We start from the raw sequence: 20,293 nt of genomic DNA, 5'->3' as shown, positions 1-20,293 counted from the left end.
ACCACTCTTTTTTTTTTTTTTTAAACATTAGCAGTTACTGACAGTTTTCTTAACACAGGCATACACTCTTACGTCTCTCAGGAATACTACCTGTGATTGGCATGAGTACTTTGTCCTTCTCCCTCGCGTTGGATTGTGTGCTGTCGCATGTATCTTCATGTTTTTTGTTTTCCTTACAGTAGAAGTACTTTATTGCCCCTGTTTAGCCAGGACAGGTAATGCATGAAACATGTATAAATATGAGGCTCTATCACTCTGACCCATGATGTCATAATTAATTTTTTTTAATAGAGTTTTTAAAAAATTTATTTATTTATTCATTTATATTTGGCTGTGTTGGGTCCCCTGCATTTGCAGGCGGATTCTTTTTTTTTTTTTTTTTAATTTATTTATTTTTATGGCTGTGTTGGGTCTTCGTTTCTGTGCGAGGGCTTTCTCTAGTTGTGGCAAGCGGGGGCCACTCTTCATTGCAGTGCGCGGGCCTCTCACTATCGCGGCCTCTCTTGTTGCGGAGCACAGGCCCCAGACACGCAGGCTCAGTAATTGTGGCTCACGGGCCCAGTTGCTCCGCGGCATGTGGGATCTTCCCAGACCCGGGTTCGAACCCGTGTCCCCTGCATTGGCAGGCAGATTCTCAACCACTGCGCCACCAGGGAAGCCCCTGCAGGCAGATTCTTAACCACTACGCCACCAGGGAAGTCCCCATAATTAATTTCTTTATTCCCCATTTTTTGTTGCTGTTGGTGTTAAATTAGAGCTCTTGTGAAATTAGAGCTTTGACCGTTATTTGTAAGAGTTAATTTACCAAGAGTGACTTTATCATATAAAATGCCCCTTTGCGTGCTGAGCATTAATGAGATTCATTCTTTATCAAATGAAAATGGAGCGATTAGTGGCGATTTCAAATTATTTATTAGTAAAGGGCCAGGCATGTATGCACTTATGCTGCCACCTTGTGGAGATTAATGAAATAGACAGTTAAAACCAAGGGTCATAATGAAAACTTACAAATGATTAAAAACCTCATACTGAATATTCTATTAAGTACATTATTTTTTTTAAATTATGCCTTTTTTTAAAATCTATATATAGAATTTCATAGTCACTTGAATCTACTGATTTTTTTTTTTTAATTTTATAGCTACTTTATTTATTTATTTATTTATTTTTGGCTGTGTTGGGTCTTCGGTTCGTGCGAGGGCTTTCTCTAGTTGCGGCAAGCGGGGGCCCCTCTTCATCTCAGTGCGCGGGCCTTTCACTATCGCGGCCCCTCCCGTTGCGGGGCACAGGCTCCAGACGCGCAAGCTCAGTAGTTGTGGCTCACGGGCCCAGCTGCTCCGTGGCATGTGGAATCTTCCCAGACCAGGGCTCGAACCCGTGTTCCCTGCATTAGCAGGCAGATTCTCAACCACTGCGCCACCAGGGAAGCCCAAGTACATTATTTTAATAAGCTAATAAGCACGTTGTGTTTTCCTTCCTGGTGCTTCATGTTACACAGTTGGGAACTGCTTGTTGGGACTTTGGACGTCTCAGTGAAGGAAATGATTTATGTGACAGCTATTGTGGATGGATGGAGACAATGGGGACTTCTTTTTTGTCACAGTGGTCCCTCCAGGAAGTCTGGAGGTTGTAATGGCTCTTCTGGGAAGCTTTGAGCATTTCCTCATGTGACTTGACTTGGTCCCGTCAGTGCACGTGTAGTGAATGTGCAGCCATGTGCTGGAGCTAAAGATACAGACGTGAGCAAGACCCAGACGCCTCTGCCCTCCAGAGGCAACCAGGTTCTGGGGCGAGACAGATGCGCAGGCAGATTATCTCAGCCCAGTGTGGTGAGCGCTGTGATGGTGTGGACACAGACATGCCACGTCTGTGTGTTGCAAGAGATTTTAAGAACATGTGCACATGCACTTAGTCTCCTGTGTTCTGTACAACAAAATACAGAAATCTAAACGTGGGATGTGTACACAAGAGGGTGATGACTTCCTTTATGATGGACTTTTGCTCTTTGGACACAACTCACTTCAGAGTTCTTTTAATAATTTTGGATATATTCTTCACACACAGCTTTTTAAGAGCAAGTATTTGTCAAGTAAAGGATACCTGGATGCAAGAACAGCTGCATTAAACATCAGGTACATGAAATACACGTCCTGCTGGGCTGCTCTGCTAGTTAAGAATGTTAAACATTCTTAATTAGTCTTTGCTGAATATAGCACTTCATTTGGGCGAAACTCTTGGGCAGAGTAGATTGTTATACTATTAATAATCCTTATCAACCATTAGTTTACGTTGACCAATAGTGTTATTTTCCATTTTTTTTGTCCCAACTGCCTTAATCCTATTCTAAACGAAAGGGTTTAGAATACTGTACTTAATCCTATTCCTTTAGAATAAGATTCTAAATGAAAGGGTTAAGAATCTTATTTTATCGTTATTCTAAAGGAAAGGGTTCTATCGCTTATCAAGCGCCCAAGGTGGGGACAGTTGTTCTGCGGGCGTGTCTGTCCTGAGTGCTGCCTGTTCACGTGTGTGTGTTGCCATCTGTTTCAGTCGTCACTGTTGAGTGCTGTGCTGGGGAACTGCCCCCGAGCTGGTCAGCGTGCACGGGAGGATCGCGTATGTTTCTCAGCAGCCCTGGGTGTTTTCAGGAGCTGTGAGGAGTAATATTTTATTTGGGAAGAAATATGAAAAAGAACGATATGAAAAAGTAATAAAGACTTGTGCTTTGAAAAAGGTGAGTAATGACTTTTGAGTTATATATACTCGAATTTCAAATAATGAGAGCGTTAGTTTAAACTACAAGGTTTTTTAAAAGTTTCTTTCAAATTTTGAAAGATCTTTTAATATTGTTTAATACTTTAATCTCGTCTTCTGGGTAAATATGCACACATGTATGTCACTGTTTGAATCCTGATGTGATGACAACAGTCATAGAATGTCTTTTTTGGGGAGGGAGTTGTTTCACTTTGTGAAGTTTTATTCACTTTTAACTTCTCTTTTTAATGGGCAATTACAAAAATTTGTAAAAACTAGAGAGCACAGTGTAATGAATACTCAAGAACCCATCCCTCAGCTTCAGCCAGGATCAGCTCGTGGCCGGTCTTGCTGCATCTCTACCCCTGCCCACCGCCAGCCCCACTCCCACCCCAAATTATTCTGAAGCAGATCCTAGACCTCAGATTAGTTCATCTGTAAACATTTCACTAGTTTTCTCTAAAAGATAGGAAAGCCTTTGGGAAAAAATCACCCCGTTATTACACCTGAAAAGTAACCAAAATTCCTGAATATCATCAACCTTCTAGTCAGCGTTTGCATGTTGTTAATCATCTCACTGAGAAATCTTGTTCACTGGTGGTTTGAATTAGGCTCCACATAAGGTCTGCCCCCTGCGCTTGGTTGATGCCTCCTTCTTCCCTTTCAGTCTCTAGGTTTCCCTCTCCACCTCATTTTTGACTTGTATTTTATTATTTAAGGAAAGTGGAATGCTTTAAAATTTCTTCTTAATATTGCATTGTTTCACTGGGGGGAAGGTCGTTTTCACAAATGGCATTGAGTCTCACAGAAAATGGCAACTGAAACATTTAACTCTGTTGGGATTTAAATGAACTTAGTGAATGAATGATGAAAACTGAACTTATCTGATAGGAGAATGTAATTTGGCAAAAAGAAAGACAAATGTAAATACTGATAAATACTATGTTACTCTCTTGGATTATAAAAATCAGTGAATAATAACATTAAAGGGCTCCCCCGGGGTCTGTTCAGTGCATTCTGGACATCTGACTGTCCTTTTATGCTGTGAGGAAAAGGCTGGGACAGGCTTTCAAGGGCGTGGTGTTGAGGCCTCCAAACCCGCCTGCTTTGTGAGGAAAGAGTAATTCTGCTTGAACAATGGCTTGAACATCATACATTGCATCAGTTGATGCGGACAAAACAGAATTGCTTGCTCGTTTAATGGGCTTCTATTTCTTTCTCCCAGGTTATTGTTTTTTTTTTTTTTAATTTATTTTTGGCTGTGTTGGGTCTTCGTTTCTGTGCGAGGGCTTTCTCTAGTTGCGGCAAGCGGGGGCCACTCTTCATCGCGGTGTGCGGGCCTCTCACTATCGTGGCCTCTCTTGTTGCGGAGCACAGGCTCCAGACGCACAGGCTCAGTAGTTGTGGCTCACGGGCTTAGTTGCTCCGTGGTATGTGGAATCTTCCCAGACCAGGGCTCGAACCTGTGTCCCCTGCATTGGCAGGCAGATTCTTAACCACTGCGCCACCAGGGAAGCCCTCCCAGGTTATTGTTAATGGGAGATTGTGCATTTGCAGAAATGACATCAAGTTAGCAGTAATGAGCTAGATTTTTATTAAGTGGTATATATATTGTGGAAGAAACGAAGGGGGAAAGCAAATGTATAACAGTGAGAACAGTAGCTGCCGTTTATTCAGTCCACGTGCAAATCATTTTTCTATCTCACACACGCTCACGCGCGCACATAAAAAGTATATGTGTTATTAATTTTTTGTGAGTGTCCTCGATGTTACCATCCTCATTTTGTAGTTGGTAAAACTGAGGCTTGGAGAGATGAAACAGCTTTCCTCAACATCTGCACCTCACGTTCAGTCTGTTCCTGCATGACTCTAGACTCTGTGCTTTTCCACGGTGTCATGCTGCCTCTCAAATGAAGAAATTTAAAAGAAGGAACTTTTTAAAAAGCGGGTGATGGATGAAGGTAAGGTTGAATGTGGAATAAGCAGATCTCAGACATTTCCCCTTTACCTTAATCACGTCCAGCTCCTGATTCCCAGATGATACTCCAGAGACGCAGGCCATTGTGGGGGGTTTCTTTCATGACCTCGCCTTTCTGGTGAAGCTCAGCCCTGTCTTTCTCCCCAGCATTTGAGCATCTCTGGAGAAAAGCAGGTGTTGAGATAGTGGCTGCCATTCAGCGTTTTCCCCGGGGGCTGAGGCTTTGCCCCAGCCCCGTGGGGTGATGGGACCAGTAACTCGGGCCGTGCTCTGGGGCTTCACCCACCCTCGGGTGTCCGTGCGGCACAGACTCTGGTGGGAAGGGGCCCCTACGGGATTGGGCTGCATAGCGATTCTTCTGTACGCGATGTGAGGTTTATAAACACGGACTGCTCTCCTGGTCGGCTGCGTGGTCGGGACATAGAGTTGGGGCCCCTCGTGCCCATTCCCTCCTTGGCAGGAAGGGAGGCCCAGGGCGGAGAAGGAGCGGAGAGCGGAGTCCTGGCCCCGGCTTCGTCACTTGCCTGCTGTCACTTTGGACACGTCCTGTTTCCTGCCTGGGCCTCTGACGTTTCTGCAGCAAAATGAGGGCGTTGGGTCAGAGGGTTTCCAAGAGGTTTTGCTGCTGCTCTGAAACGTCGTCTATGACTCTGATTAGCAAGGGGTGAGCAAGGTCTTTACGACACCTGGGAACCACTTAATGAGTAATGAGATCCTCTGCTTATCTCCTTCTGGAATCCCTGTGTCAGTGGATGGGCATAAGACAGTCACAGATAATAGTGGTATTCTGGAATTATTTTGGCCTGTAGATACAGAGACTGCACGTGTAGTAGAAAAGCCTTGGCCTTTGGAGAGAAACAGTCTTGGGTGGTAACTCCAGATATTTGTCTGTTTCCTCTCTTATTAAATGGGGGAGGTGTGGGATTACTGTAAAGGCTACAGGCAGTGCCTATAAATGCAAATATGCCAGGTTTTTAGTAAATGGTAGCTATTGTTGCTATTATAGCCCTTTTCTCTACATTCATACATATGTACGTAGGTACATATAAATATAATAAAGGTTTCTCCTTACAGATCTCCTTACCTCCCTCTTCCCCCAAATCCTGAGGGAAAAAACAGAAAAAAAGCAACATTTCTTGTATTACATATGTTAATAACAACATAGATGTATTATACTAGGTCTAATTAACATAATTACATATGTTAATAGTAATATAAATGCATTATACAGTATCTAATTGAAGTAAACATTAAAGTTCATTGAGCTGAAAACTTTTCGGTAACAAAATAGATAAGATGTAAATCACATTTGGCAACATCGATTCAGGCTGATGACATCGACGCCAAGGCCCAGGAGTCAGAAGGCTCAGGGATTGAGTCTCAGTGTCTCTATGTGCCTCAGCTGTGTGACTTTGGTTGATTGTCTGCACCTTGCAAGCCTGTTTCTTCATCTGTAAAGTGGAGATAATAATACTGTCAACCTCATAAGGTTGTTTTGAGGATGAAATGCGGTAATGATTTTAAAGCACCTGATTGCTAGGGATGTAACAAGCACTCTATAAATGTTAGAGTGATTTTGAAAATAAATTAGCTATTAATTATAAGCTCAGCTAGTTTTTGGTAGAATCACTTCCATAAAATGTGACATGTAAGAAGGAAGGTATCTGAGTATTTATCTTCCTTTTTTTTTTTTTTTTTCCTCTGTGCGAGGGCTTTCTCCAGTTGCGGCGAGCAGGGGCCACTCTTCATCGCGGTGTGCGGGCCTCTCACTATCGCGGCCTCTCTTGTTGCGGAGCACAGGCTCCAGATGCGCAGGCTCAGTAGTTGTGGCTCACGGGCCTAGTTGCTCCACGGCATGTAGGATCTTCCCAGACCAGGCTCGAACCCGTGTCCCCTGCATTGGCAGGCAGATTCTCAACCACTGCGCCAGCAGGGAAGCCCCTATCTTCCATTTTTGAGTTGATATTTATATAGGTGCTCTACACATAGTACATTATATAAATCAACAATAAAAATATTCTGTTACCATAACATAAGTAATATAGTATGTCACATTTGTCTGCATATTATCTTCAACCACTTGAAGGCTCTTAAAAACTTTCAGGCAATACATATTTAAAGGTATCACAGTGATAAATTCTAGTTTAATATTTTCTCACATAGATAGCTTGAATTTACAAACCCCTCTTGGGTGCCCACAAGCTTGTACTTTTATTTCATATTTACCATATTCCTGCCAACTTGGACATTTTCAGATTGCCTTGACAGTCATAGAATAATAAGTTTATTGATACTTCTTTATCTAGGTATAGAGGACTTCAAGTCTTGAATTATTTTAGTATTGCCTTCATTTCAAATATACTGTTCAGTCACCACTTGGATAGCATGATGTGAAAGAGCAGAAGACTATGAACTGCCATGAGCTTGGTTCAGATTCCAACTCTTCTGGTTAAAAGCTGACAGTCCTCAGACCAACGGTGTAACCTCACTTAGTCTCAGTTTCCTCATCTGTGAAATGGGGCCAGTACTTACTGTGCAACTTGTTGTGAGGATTAGAGATAATCAGTACCAGGGTTCAGAACAGTGCTTGGTGCACAGATCTTACCCTCCAGGAGCTGAGAGAAGGTCCTTCATGAAAGATGCAAACAAAGCCTTAGGAACCCAGCAGGAAAAGAGACGACTCCAGGATGGTTTCATGGAAGAGTGTGTTTGGGCTGAGCCTGGAAAGATGGGCAGGATATTGACAGGCTGTGAGAGGAGGGGCAATTCCAAATGGAAGAAAAACTGTGAAGAAAGGCAGGGGCCTCCTGCTGTTTGACTCTGGAACCCAGCCCTCCTCTGCCAGGACCTCACGTCCGTTCCTCGTCAACTATTTCCACAGTCTGCTCCGTGATGTTTCTACTGTAAGTCTCCACCATCGCTGAAGGGCCCTTGATGTGCTTCAGGACGGGTGGCATCAAACCAGCGTCGCCATTTCCTTGTGTTTCTTTAGTTTATGTACTGCTTTTCAGTGAAAATTGGTGAAATTTAACTGAAAGGTAACAATTCCTCCAGTGGGAGGAAGTGTAATATATGCTCAACTCAGGCTTTTCCCTTTAACCTAATCGGAAAATGGTGGCTGGGAAATTAGCCTGACTTGGATTTTACTTCAAATCCTTTGAAGTGGTTTTCTCATTTGGGGCTGGTCCATAAATAATTTTCAGAGTAAATAACACACTTGAAGTCTTACTACCAGACTCAGAGAGCCTGTTTCTTATGCCTAACTGTGCTAAATGAAAGAGTGGATTTAAGTGCCTTTTCTAGAATGTGGTTAAGATTGCTGTGCTATAGCTTGGTGCAATTTTGAGAAGGAAACCAAAATGACATAAAATCAACGCATAAAATCTAAGTGGAACAGTTTGCAAGGACTGTCAACAGTGAAACGGAGGCTCAGTAACTGTGTGTGCGCTTATGTGTGTGTGTTTAAGGCTGGAAACCTATCTTAAAATGGCTCATTGTTTTTCGTGAAAACCAAAAGCAAGAGATGGTGTAAACTTTTGAGCCTAACAAAGAAATAATGTAAAATAATGATGAATTTTCATGACAGAGCAATTGCTGCCTTTCATTTGATGCAACCCAGTGAGGGTGCAGGGAACCTGTGTGTGCCTATGTGTCTTTCTGGCTGTCAGGGAGGGTTATGATGGAGATAGTATTTCTCTTCTTCTTAGGGTCATGTGATTTCCCTGTTGTGATTCACACTGTGAATGGGGTCCCACTGTTGGTTTGATGAGAAAATAGGGATAAGTCACCAATAGCAAGTTACAATCAATTCATGTCCTTTTTCCACTTACAGAGGGTGTTCATACACTTCTTTTTTTTTTTTTAAACATCTTTATTGGCGTATAATTGCTTTACAATGTTGTGTTAGTTTCTGCTGTATAACAAAGTGAATCAGCTATATGTATACATATGTCCCCATACCCCTCCCTCTTGCGTCTCCCTCCCTATCCCACCCCTCTAGGTGGTCACAAAGCACCGAGCTGATCTCCCTGTGCTATGCAGCTGCTTCACACTAGCTATCTGTTTTACATTTGGTAGTGTATATATGTCAATGCCACTCTCTCACTTTGTCCCACCTTACCCTTCCCCCTCCCCATGTCCTCAAGTCCAGGACAGGAATAAAGATGTAGAGAATGGACTTGAGGACATACACTTCTTTTGACTCTCACAGCATCCTTGAGTTTACTGACTCTTGTTTCTGCAGCACATTCTGTAGAAGAGGAAAATGAGACTTAGAGAGATCAAACGACTTGTTTATCATGGAGACCCCAGTGTGCCACTTGCTTTCTCCCCAAATTTGCTGAAGTAGAGACAAAGAAATGAGGGCTTCATCTGCAGAAAGATAGTGCTGTGTATCCTAGGTTGATGCCTGAGGAGTTTAGTAGATGACAAACTCCCCACAAACTCTGCTTGTCTATGCCACGTTCTGTCCAGTGATAATTATAGGCAATCTAAGTAAAGGTTTCTAATATAACACCGTATAACTTAAATCTGGTTGTTATCTTGTCACTTGGGGGATGTTCTTATCATCTTTTCTTTTTTTCCCAGGTACTCTGATTTGTCTACTTACTTCTTAAATAATATTCAAATATAACTTTTGATAGATTCCCAGATCCTCAAGTCAAAACTTCATATCCTTCTTAAATTTGAGTTTTTCTTGCTTCCACGGACAGGCACCTACTTAGTCCAGCTGATCTGCTTGGTGTCCCTCGAGCACACTGTCCCCTTCGCTTTTGTGTTTCCTGCCCAGCCTGCTTTCTGCTCCCATTTCTTGTGTGGACCTTGTCTGTCGCTCTGTCCGTATGCCTTAAGTATCACTGTGAAGACAGAGGTCAGGTGTTATCCCTTCTCTGAAAGTGGGAAGCTGAGGCCGAGATCAGCAAGATGTCCAGTTTAAGACGCACTTATTCCTTGATAAGAAAAGTCCTGTGCCTTCACCAGCCTGGGACACCAGCCCTCACACTTGTGCCTCTAGCACAGACCTTCGCACTGTGACATCACCAGGAGGTCATCTCAGCTCGTCCGCAAGCGAAGTCCCCTAAACCTGCATCCACCATCGTCCCCAGCTCAGTAAATGGAGACCCTGTGCTTCCCCTTCCTCACGCCCCAAACAACAGTCGTCCTCCTCTCTTACCGCCTACACCCGTCCCATCAGCAGGCCTTACAGACTCCGCCTTCCACATGTGTGTGCAGTGTGTGACCCCGCCTCTCCGTTCTCACTTCTCCCACTCTGGTCCTGGCCACCGTCATCTCTCACCTGGGTTACTGCAGTGGCCTAACTGGTATCCTCTCTCACCCTCCCCCCTTACTGCCTGTTCTCCACAAAGAGGCAGGAGTGATTCCTTAAAAGCCTCCGACCATGTCAGTCCCCCCCATTCCCCTCCCCCTTTTACTGGGAGTGAAACCAGGGCTCCTCCTGCTCTGTCTCTGCCCTCATTCTCCTCGTTCTCAATCTGTTTCTGCTCTCCTGGCCTCCTTGCTCGTCCTGGGACACCTCGGACCTCTGCCCCCTAGCCTTTGTACTTGCTCCTTGCTCGGTGTGGAGCGCCCTCTCCAGGTCTGCGTAAGGCCCTCCACCCTCCAGAAGATCTGCTCAGCCCCCCTCTGAACAGAGCCCTTCCTGACCCTAGTATAGACTCACTTTCCCTCCTTCACTCTCTATCCCCCTAAGTTGGCTTCTTTTTTCTTCTAGTCCTTAGTACTTGCACTCATGTTAATTTTCCATATTGTCTGTCTCCCACTGTGGAAAGAAACTCTAGGGACTTTGTTTCCTCATGGCTGAATTCATTGTGCCCAGAACAGTGCCTGGCATATAGTCGATCCTCAATAAGTATCTGTTAAAATGACCTAATGCATAAATGCTGTGAAAAACTACAGAATGTAAACAAATGAAGAACCCCGAGAGATGTTTTTTAAAATGTTTAAGGTTACGGTTTAGTCACTATGCAATGTACCCATTGCTTTTGATCAAATACTTGTATGAAGAACTAATGCTAAAAAGGTTAGGATGGCAGGAGGAGAACACATTTGAAATCTTTCTCTTTTTCTCCTTTTCTGTCTCCACGTAGGATTTAGAGGTTTTGGAGGATGGAGACCTAACTGTGATAGGAGACGGAGGAACCATGCTGAGTGGAGGGCAGAAAGCCCGGGTCAACCTCGCAAGGTAAATGGCGTTTCAGTTGCCATCCTGCCCCTCCCTCCTCCGCAGCTCCTAGTGGAAGTGAGCAGGCAGACCCCGCTCACCGGGTGGCCCCTGTGTGAAGCAGGGTCTTGGCTCTTGGAATGAATAATGATTTGTTGGACACCGTCATGATTCAGAAATGGGATCTAGGAAGCTGGAAGCGTTCTTCCCCTGACATCTCTCTACATTTTCTAGAGCCGTGTATCAGGATGCAGACGTCTACCTCCTGGACGATCCGCTCAGTGCAGTAGATGCAGAAGTGAGCAGGCACTTGTTCGAACTGTGAGTTTGCTCCTGTTTCCTGTCACTTCTGCTTTCCAAGAACCCTGTGGAGTTCAGGGAAGAGAGCTCAGGAAAGCGTTTGTGCTTCAGGAGACTCAGCTCATTCTGCCCTGGTGTCCCTCCCTCCCCTCCCTTCCCTCCACAAAAGATCCATCCTAGAGAAATTTTGAATCATGATGAGGTCAAGATAGGAAAATGCAGAAGGAGCTTCCAGTGTGTGGAGGTCAGGGAGTCTGTGCTGTAGGGAGCTGAGGAGCAGGTGGCAGATCTCCCCCTGCTGCTTGTGGCTGACGGCCACACGTTGTGGAGGGACCCAGACCCCAGCCATAAGAAAGACGCTGTACGTACGGCTTTTAAATCGGAGAGTGGGACCCAGTAGCCTGGCACTTGTCTGCCGGTCCTTTTCCTCCATCATTTGTTTAAGGCCCGTCAGAAGCGAAGTTTCCAGTAGTGACATAGGGCTTCCGTGGAAAGGCCTTGTTGGTTTACCCTTATTATTCTGTCGGTTTGGAAATACTTAATACAGTCTAAAATTTAATAATGAGTTATTCCACATCTAAGTATGGCTTCAATCATTTAACATTGCTTCATGCGTGCTTATTAGAATTAATACTTAGACCCACAGTGTACGGTTAACTTGAATTTGTAACTAGGTATCTGGAATCTGGCTGAAATCCTGACTTTCACTTTGAGTTTCTGGAATTTGTTGTCAGTGGCTCTTGTTTGGCCACTGAACCCCTGAAGCAGAACAGTTCTGATGCTTTTCTGTGTATAACGTGTCCTAACACACGCTGACTGAGACCTCTTCTGGAATCTAGACTGACCTCTTTGAAAGCCTTGTGAACTTGCTTTTTCTGAAGCGGCACCCACATCTACCCCACGGTTAGTTGCCTTGCTGTTGTTCACCTTGTTAAAGCCAACGAGCCCTTCCAGCTGCACTTATGAAAGCCCTACTGTGTGCACTGAGATCCATGCCCTTACAGATGTTGTTGCACAAAACCTCTTAGTTTACAAAGCAGAACAGTGAGCCAGGAGAGGGGAAGGACCCACACGGGGCAGAATAAGGGAGACTAAGACGTTCAGCTCTCACTTCTGCCTCTAAGGAATCTGTCTCTATGGAGCTTGTTAAGACAGATGCCTGGGGAAAGTTCCGCAGAGTCGCGGTTTAGAGGGTTTGGATATAGGATGGTAAATGCTAAATGGAAGTAGAAGTGGGCAGCTCTAGGCTTTCAGGTGAAGTTGGAAAGCTCCCTGTGCACTGGCCTTAGCGGGAAGTAGCCTGTGGGCCTGCAGGCTGGGAAGGGTTTGTGGAGGCTGAGAATAGGATTCAGTTCCTTTTGCTAAATAGGAAGATTAGAAGCAAAGGTGGACACTGAAAATAGGATTCAGCTTCTTTTGCTATATGGGAAGAAGCAAGACTGTGAGAAGAACAGCAGGCACGTCCTCGACTGGAGGATGCAGGTCGTACAGCAAAGAGAAGCTATCTGGAAATTCTCGCTGTCAGGTCCTGTATTAGTTTGCTAGGGCTCTGTCTGTCCAGGCTGCTCTCACAGGAGACCATAGACTGGGCAGCTTAGAAATAACAGAAGTTTATCTCTCACAGTTCTGGAGGCTGGGAAGTCCGAGGTCAGGGTGCTGGCAGATTTGGTGTCTGGTGAGGGCCCGATTCCTGTGTCTTCATATGGTGGAAGGGGTGAGGGAGCTGTGTGGGTCCCTTTTATAAGGGCACTAATACCGTTCATGAAGGCTCTACACTCATGACCTGTTCGCCTCCCAACTGCCCAATCTCCAGTACCTTCACAGTGGGGATTAGGTTTAATGTATATGAATTTTGAGGACACAACATTGTCTATAGCAAGCTGTCACAGATGGGGGGGAGCTTAAACAATAGCAATTAGTTTTCTCACAGTTCTGGAAGCTGGAAGTCCAAGATCAAGGTGTGGGCAGGTTTGGTTTGTGCTGAGACCTCTCTCTTTGGCTTCTGATGGCATCCTCCTCACTGTGTCCTGTCTTTTCCTCTGGTCTTTCCTCTGTTCACGTGCACCCCTGTGTCTCTGTCCTTATGTCTTAGTCTCTTCTTCTAAGGACACCGGTCAGATTGGATTAGCCCCACCCTAATTAAGAATAACAATTACCTCTTTAAAGGCCCTGACACCAAATTCTAAGGTACTGGCAGCTAAGGTGTCAACAGGTGAATCTGGGGAGACGTGATTGATTTACAGCAGGTCCAGAATAGCGAAGTAGAGAGACCTCAGCAGAGTCAGCAGTGTGAGAGTGAGAGCGGTGAGGGGCTCTGAGCTCTGGACACGAGGAGCTGGGATTCCACGTCTGCTACGCAGGGGTCGCACTTTTTGTGTGTGTGTTAAGATATACGTAAATTGCATGTTACGTATATCTTAACACACACACAAAAAGTGCACAGTAGCATTGAATCTTTCAGAACACGAGAGAGCAGTGCAGCTGACACGTGGCATGGCCTCCAGCTCTCTGATCTGACTGCCTTTCCCACCCTCTCCTGATCGTGACTTGATGCATTTTCCCTTAGAGAAGTGCCTTGTGTCTTGTCACGAGTCCAGTGGCAGGCACTAGTGCTGTGACAGAGGTTCCCACTCCCACCCTCCTTGAGGGTCTTGAGTAGGTCAGCCTCCCTGTTCCCAGCGCCCTGCCCGGAATTCACAGATGTCTGTCACTCCGTCTTGTGTGCGTCTGCACAAGTTCTCCATCACTCCGAGAACAGTTTCGGCTGGCCATTGCATCCGTGTCACAGGGAGGAGAGAGGAAGGTGTTCTGATCGCCACGGATTGGTGTGCTTATCACAGAAGCTCTTCCAAGCTCTTCTTCCAGCACAGGAGGCGTTTATAAAGTCCTTTCCAACCTTTTGGATTTAGTGACCTTGGATGTACGCTTCATAGAAGCAACCTTGTTCAGACTGTTGTTTGCTAATCAGAACCACATTTTTTTGGAAAACTTAGGGCAGGGAGCAGGAAGGCAGTTTAGGAAATCGCTCAGCAGCACCTGGAGAATGTTCTCAACGAGTTAGAAAATTGGATGGAACAGTATGCTATGAAAGATGGTGGTCATGTCGAAGCTTAGTAAGGGGGAGTGCTTTGTATTAAAGTGAATCATTCGCACTTCTACTTGCTGTTGACGGTTTCCTTCAGTCATGAATATATATTGAAGGTTGTTAAGGTTTGTGAGTTTTCCAACTACACGTTGTAAACCTTAAGTGGATTCTATCACCTTCAGAAGGTTACAGCCTTAGGTGAACTGATGCAGTCTCACCTGTGTCCAGCTGTGGGTCCCGTTTTGGTTCAGAGAACCCCACATCGCCAGACCCCCCGCCTCCTGCGTCATCAGTTCTTCGGGTCTGTCCTGATCAGATGCCCACGCTGCGTCTACACAGCTCGCCCTTCCTGCTCCAGCCCTTCACAGGCTCCCCTCATGTTCAGGCTGCAGCTCCAGGTCCTCAAACGGAGAACCAGCTTCTTTGCCATCTGCCCCCATCGGCCTTTCCAGCTGGTCCTCACACCCACTCGGCATTCCAGCTGCGCTGGCTTTGTGACGGGCCCTTTCTCACACCTGTCTGTCTATAGATACTGCTCCCTCTGTCCCAGAGCCCCTGCCTTTCCCTCCTGTTCCTTCAGGGGGAGCCTGTGCCCTTCTGTCTTCCCACAGCCCTCAGTGGGTTGCACTTGACCATGTATCAGTCCTCCCCACCCCCTAGAAGCTGTGAATGCATGAAGGTTCCTTAGCCTAGCATGTTCTGTCCCAGGACCCTTGGACCCGCTGTAACTTTTTCCAGGATGTTTTCCCCCAGATAGTCTCAGGGCTCCCGTGTCACCCCCGTCTAAGACAGCGGCCCCCCTTGCTTTTCCTTCAGAGCACACATCACGGCCGGATAGTGCATTTTCTATACTTGTTTAGTGTATCCCCCTGTTCACGGTGCTGAGTAGTGTCTGCTTTCCTGACCTGCAGATGTAGGTCAAGTGCCTGGCACTTCAACAAACCTCTGCTGATTGAAGGAATGAAGGTGGGACTCTGTCTTTCTTATTTGTATCCCCTCTACTGTGGGGTGTGTCCCCTCTTAACACAGCCCTCATATGGGATTATATATAGGATTATAGCCCTTATATAGGATTATATATAGGATTATAGGATTAACACAGCCCTTATATAGGAATAACAGCTAAACAACTGGTTGCTGAATGAATCATTTTTATGGCATGACTTGGAAATCTTTATTCTAAAAACTGGAAAAATAGAGTATTTCCTAGAGATTTGGATAAAGTGCATTATTTAGGAGAAATTTAAAGTCATCAACTGATGACTTCATTGTAATTATTTGTATTACCTCATCTGTGATGGAATGTTAGGAAGGAAACATTTTAGAATTTTTGGGTTGCTCCATCTTGGACACAGCAGACCTTCAGATTGGATTAACATCCACCTTCAGGGACTGTCGGCAGGTAATTTTGAATTAAGGAGAAACAGTTCCATGAAAAGCTTTAGTACTAAGACTGAAGGCGGGTTTACTCAGTTAAGAGACTTAGGTACGAAAGCTGAACTAACACATGTCAACGGGAAGAGTGAATCCTTTTGGACATAATGGTGTATGTGTCTACATCCTGAGCTCTTGCTTCTGATCATAGACCCAGTGTCCACCGTGTCCCCTTAGGACTTTTCTGTCCTGAATCCAGAGCCCATGACTGCACGTGGGTTAGGAGGGAGTGGAGGAGGGGGCTGACGTGTACTGAGCGGATTGGTGGTTTGATTTCTCAGAACATGTGGGTGAGTTGTCATTGGCCTTGTTTTGAGATGAAGACACTGAGGTTTAGTAGCTCGTCTGACGCTGTCAGGCTCGTGAGAGGGATTGAGCTGCAGTCTGCTGCCTCCAGACTCTGCATCTGGCTCACTCAGCAGGCTGAGCTGTGGCCCAGGTCCCTGAGATTTGCTCTGCGAGGGGCTCAGGCACCCAGAGTACACGCCTGGAGCCCTGCCCGTGGTCACCGGGGCCCCGGACCCGGCTACTCACTTCCCTGGAGGGGTCGTTGACCCTTGTGGGATGGGACTGGGGCTGAGTCCCTAGGGGTCCGCATTTAAAAGGTGGAGCAGTCTGAGGGGTTACTGTGAACACACACGTAAGGTTGGGTACAGAGGGTGTTTGTTGGGCTGCACCCCGCAGCCTGCAGGGCCTGTGCTTGCCCAGCTGAGACCTGAGAAAGAGCCCAGAGTCAGCGACAGAGACACGGATGGTTCAGTGGCCACGGCGAGCTTCCATGTCTGAAGCAAGGTCCTGGAGGGACACCCCACCGTGTGTGGTGGACACGGCAGCAGTCTGGGCTCCTGGCGGGGAGGCGGGGGAGAGGGAGGATTACCGGTTACAGGGGAATGGACATCAGGCTGGCTCATCGGTTACCATGGGAACCAGGGAAGGAGCACAGCCCTGGCTGCCCCTTTGGTAGCATAGTGGAGCGTTCTGAGCTGAAGCTGGCACAGTCACTGGCTGGGGCCTGGGGCAGGTGTGTAGGAAGGCCAGTCACGTGATTGGGGTGTAGGTGAAGCAGGCCCTGGATGAGCAGGGATGGGCAGAGAGCACGAGAACAGCCGTCTCGGGTGGGCTGATCACACAGCGGTCTTGGCTATAGAGCACTGCTATGTCTTTGAGCTGTTGGATAATTTCCACTGTGATTTGTGCCGTTTGGATTCTGTTCTTTCACTTTCATATTTGGAAGGTGTTCAGTCCTAATGAAAAAGGATTTGCTTCCTGGATGGGACTGGGAATGTTGTAGCGACTGACTGAGGCCACGCTAGCATTCATTTTCTATCTAATATTCTCTGGGAAGAAGTGTCTAGAAAATGCACTCTGGCAAAGGTTACCAAGAATCTATTAATTATTTGGTTGTTAATATGTACATTATATGTCATAAATAATCAGAAAAATGTACCCATTTTTATATGACATCAATCCGTCTTCTCCCGTTCCCACAAGGTGATAAAGTAGTGTTTTGGTTCAGTCAAGTTTTGGAATCTCAGTATTGCTCAATTGTTTTTCATTATGAAACCTGTAAATAATTGTTAAGCTGAGTTTTTGAAAGAAAAAAAAAAAAACTTAGCTGTTGGTGCCTCTTTCACTGGACTGCTTTTTAGAATTTTTTAGCAGAGCTAGATTCAAGTTTGCTGCTGATGCATTTGAGGCCTAGTCAGAATCATTGACTTATATTTATATTTAATTGGTATTATTTATACTGGTATTTAAACTACACACCTTTGACTGCTGTGTTGTCTTTGTCTCATTATGTTTCCAAATACAGGTTTTCAGTTTGGAGCACCTCCACTAATGTGCTTTTGCATGCTGTACCTTTTACATTTGTAGGTGTATTCGCCAAGCCTTGCACGAGAAGATCACAATCCTAGTGACTCATCAGTTGCAGTACCTAAAAGATGCAAGTCAGATTCTGGTATTGAAAGATGTAAGCAGTTTCTAGAAGCCTGTGGAACTTGCTAGCACTCAGGTGTGTTGAAGGCCACACCCCCCATCAGGTCACTCTCCTTGAGTTCATGGTAAACAGCCTCTTCTCCCTCAGTTTTATGCCCCCTTCTTCTCAGAGCTGGTATTCACGCCTTTGAGGATGAATCCGAAGACCTGTAGAAATGTCACTGTCACACCCTAGGCCACATAAACCCTAAAGTATATGAAAGTGCTGCCGCAGAGTTACTGAATTATCACTGTTGTAGTGAAATTTATTGAGTGTAATGATGCTATTTTATTTAGAACTATTTGTGTTTCCTTTCCACAACTTAAGTCAAAGAGTGTTAGTATTTGGAAATTAGAGATGCTAAGACCTGTTTGTATCCATGTGATTGTCATGCTTGGTTTGCCTGAAGAGCATCTTCCACTAACACCAGAAGGGAGGCAAGCACCCCCAGTTAGAGACGCCCACGCTGCTGGTGTAGCCAGTTGCTGGTCTCACTGCCCAGGCCTCTTTCTGTGCCCCATACACGTGAGAGCCTGTGCGGCGGTAGGACAAGGCCCTGCCTTCGTGGGGCTTCTGTTCTTATGGGGACAGATGTGATGAAAGAGAGAGGGGGTGGGGCTGATATCCTGACTGCCTCTCTGGGGAGCTGGTGCCTCTCAGGGCCTGAGTGACACGAAGGTGAGGGCCATCCAGGCACCTGGGGGAGGGGGGTCCTAAGGAAGGAGCTGACCTGGCAGGTTGGAGGAATGGCAGGAAGGCCAGCGTGTCTGAGGAGAGTGAGCAGGGGACGTGGAGGGCGCTGGTCTCTGAGCAGCGGGCAGTGGGCCAGGAAGTGGGATGGAAGCCACTGGATGGTCCAGAGCAGAGGAGTGACGTGGTCTGATGTGTGATTTAAAAGATTCCTCTGATGTTCACTGGAGGGGCGACAGCAAAAGCAGTTAGAAATCTTAGTACAGTTGAGAAGACAGAAGTGCGGGCTCAGGCTAGTGTATCAGTTTCTGGAGCTGCCATAACAAAGTACTGCAAACTGGGTGGCTTAAAGCAACAGAAATTTATCATCTCACTGTTCTGGAGGCTACAGGTCCCAAATCAAGGTGCTGGCAGGGCTGTGCTCTCCCTGAAGGCTCTAGGGGAGAATCCTCCCTTCCAGCTTCTGGGGTTCACCAGCCTTCCTTGTGGTTCCTTGGCTTACAGCTGCAGGACTGTAGTCTCTGCCTCTGATGTCACGTGGCCATTGTCCCCGTGTCTGTCTGAGTCTCTTCTCTTCTCATAAGGACATCAGTCATATTGGATTTAGGGCCACCCTACTCAATATGACCTCATCTTAACTTGATTACATCTGCAAAGACCCTGTTTCCAAGGGTCTTTAAGGTCACCTTTACAGGTGTCACGTTTATAGCTTGAACGTATCTTTTTTTTGGAGAGGGGCACCATTCAACCCACAACTCCTAGCATGGTTAGGGGTGGATTGGAGATGAGTGAGAATTTTTCAGACTTGGTGGTGGTTTGATGCTTCACTCCTTGGCTTGTTTGCCTCTGTGCCTCAGCACCTCCATCCTTAACCACCGTCTGTTCCAATAGGCCAATTGGTAAACTTCCTGACTTATCAAATGAATTTCTGCTCCAAGTAGGATATTAAAATGCAGAACCTCTACCTCTCTAGAAGCAATTCCACGGTCAACTCTTCTCTACTCCTCCAGGAATGGGGGGCTCAGATCTCTCAAGCTTGAGAGCCGTTGATTTCATGCGCAGAGCGGGTGATACTAGTGTATAGAACCCCAGCATTGGCACTATTATGAGCACAGAATCAGTGGGCAGGAGAATAACCTATTTAGCCAGTCCCTGGATGTTTTAGGGTCCCCTTACTGCTTCTTTTGAGGATACTACCCTCAGTTTTACTACTGTCAGAACAACCATTTGTCCGCTGGTGAACACCCTTGGATGAGTTGGGGTCCATCCTTACTGTCTGGTCCCTCAGAGCAGAGAGGGCATGACTGTCCCCTCGTCCCCTCAGAATGATCAGTGATTGGCTGCCGAGTAAAATTGCTGCCTTTGTACCATTAGTTGTTTCCTTGTGCATCTTACAGATACTAAGTGGAAAGTGATAATTTCATGAAATAAGGTGTATGAATTTTGCCTCCCAAGCGGAACAAGACACAGTGTATCATGAATAATTTCCTAATTCTGCCGTATCAGACAACGCCCAAAGGCTTCATTGGGCTTCTCCTAGGGGACCACCTCAGGGGATAGAATGAGAGGGGTACCAGCTGGGGTCGTGGGCCTCCTTCTTTACCTGACCTGTCTTAACCAGACATACCCTACTTTAATTAGTTTTTCATCCTGGAATTTTGCCCAGTATTTTGTTTGCCACTGAGTGAATCAGCTGAGTCTTGTTTCATGGGGTCAGAAAATAGTGAAAACATCTGCACATTATTTTATATAACTTTGTAAGGGAGGGAAACTGTGCAATGATGTGTTACACATGTTCAAAGAAAATGATTTGATTGGCTGTAGCTTAAGCAGTTGCCTGATTTGGGGAAGCCTGGTTGGCTGCTTGTGATTGATTCTGGCTTAGGTTTTCGT

At 45.9% G+C, this 20,293-nt stretch overlaps 1 protein-coding gene across 1 annotated transcript in view; it reads left to right on the top strand.

Annotated features, from left to right (window-relative positions):
* LOC309647551 (ATP-binding cassette sub-family C member 4-like) overlaps positions 1-20,293 on the top strand; it is a gene marked incomplete at its 5' end in the record, with an annotated part of 133,275 nt that overhangs the window by 16,280 nt on the left and 96,702 nt on the right. Inside the window, 5 exon segments of the mRNA XM_082434981.1 lie at positions 2,417-2,588; positions 2,590-2,734; positions 10,840-10,934; positions 11,148-11,234; positions 17,608-17,704. Of these exon segments, the coding sequence (XP_082291107.1) occupies positions 2,417-2,588; positions 2,590-2,734; positions 10,840-10,934; positions 11,148-11,234; positions 17,608-17,704 (596 nt within the window).

This window comes from Balaenoptera physalus (genome assembly GCF_965194825.1).
Source record: "Balaenoptera physalus genome assembly, chromosome: 18".
Classification (NCBI taxonomy): Eukaryota; Metazoa; Chordata; class Mammalia; order Artiodactyla; family Balaenopteridae; genus Balaenoptera; species Balaenoptera physalus.
This window is presented reverse-complemented; position numbering and strand designations above follow the sequence as displayed.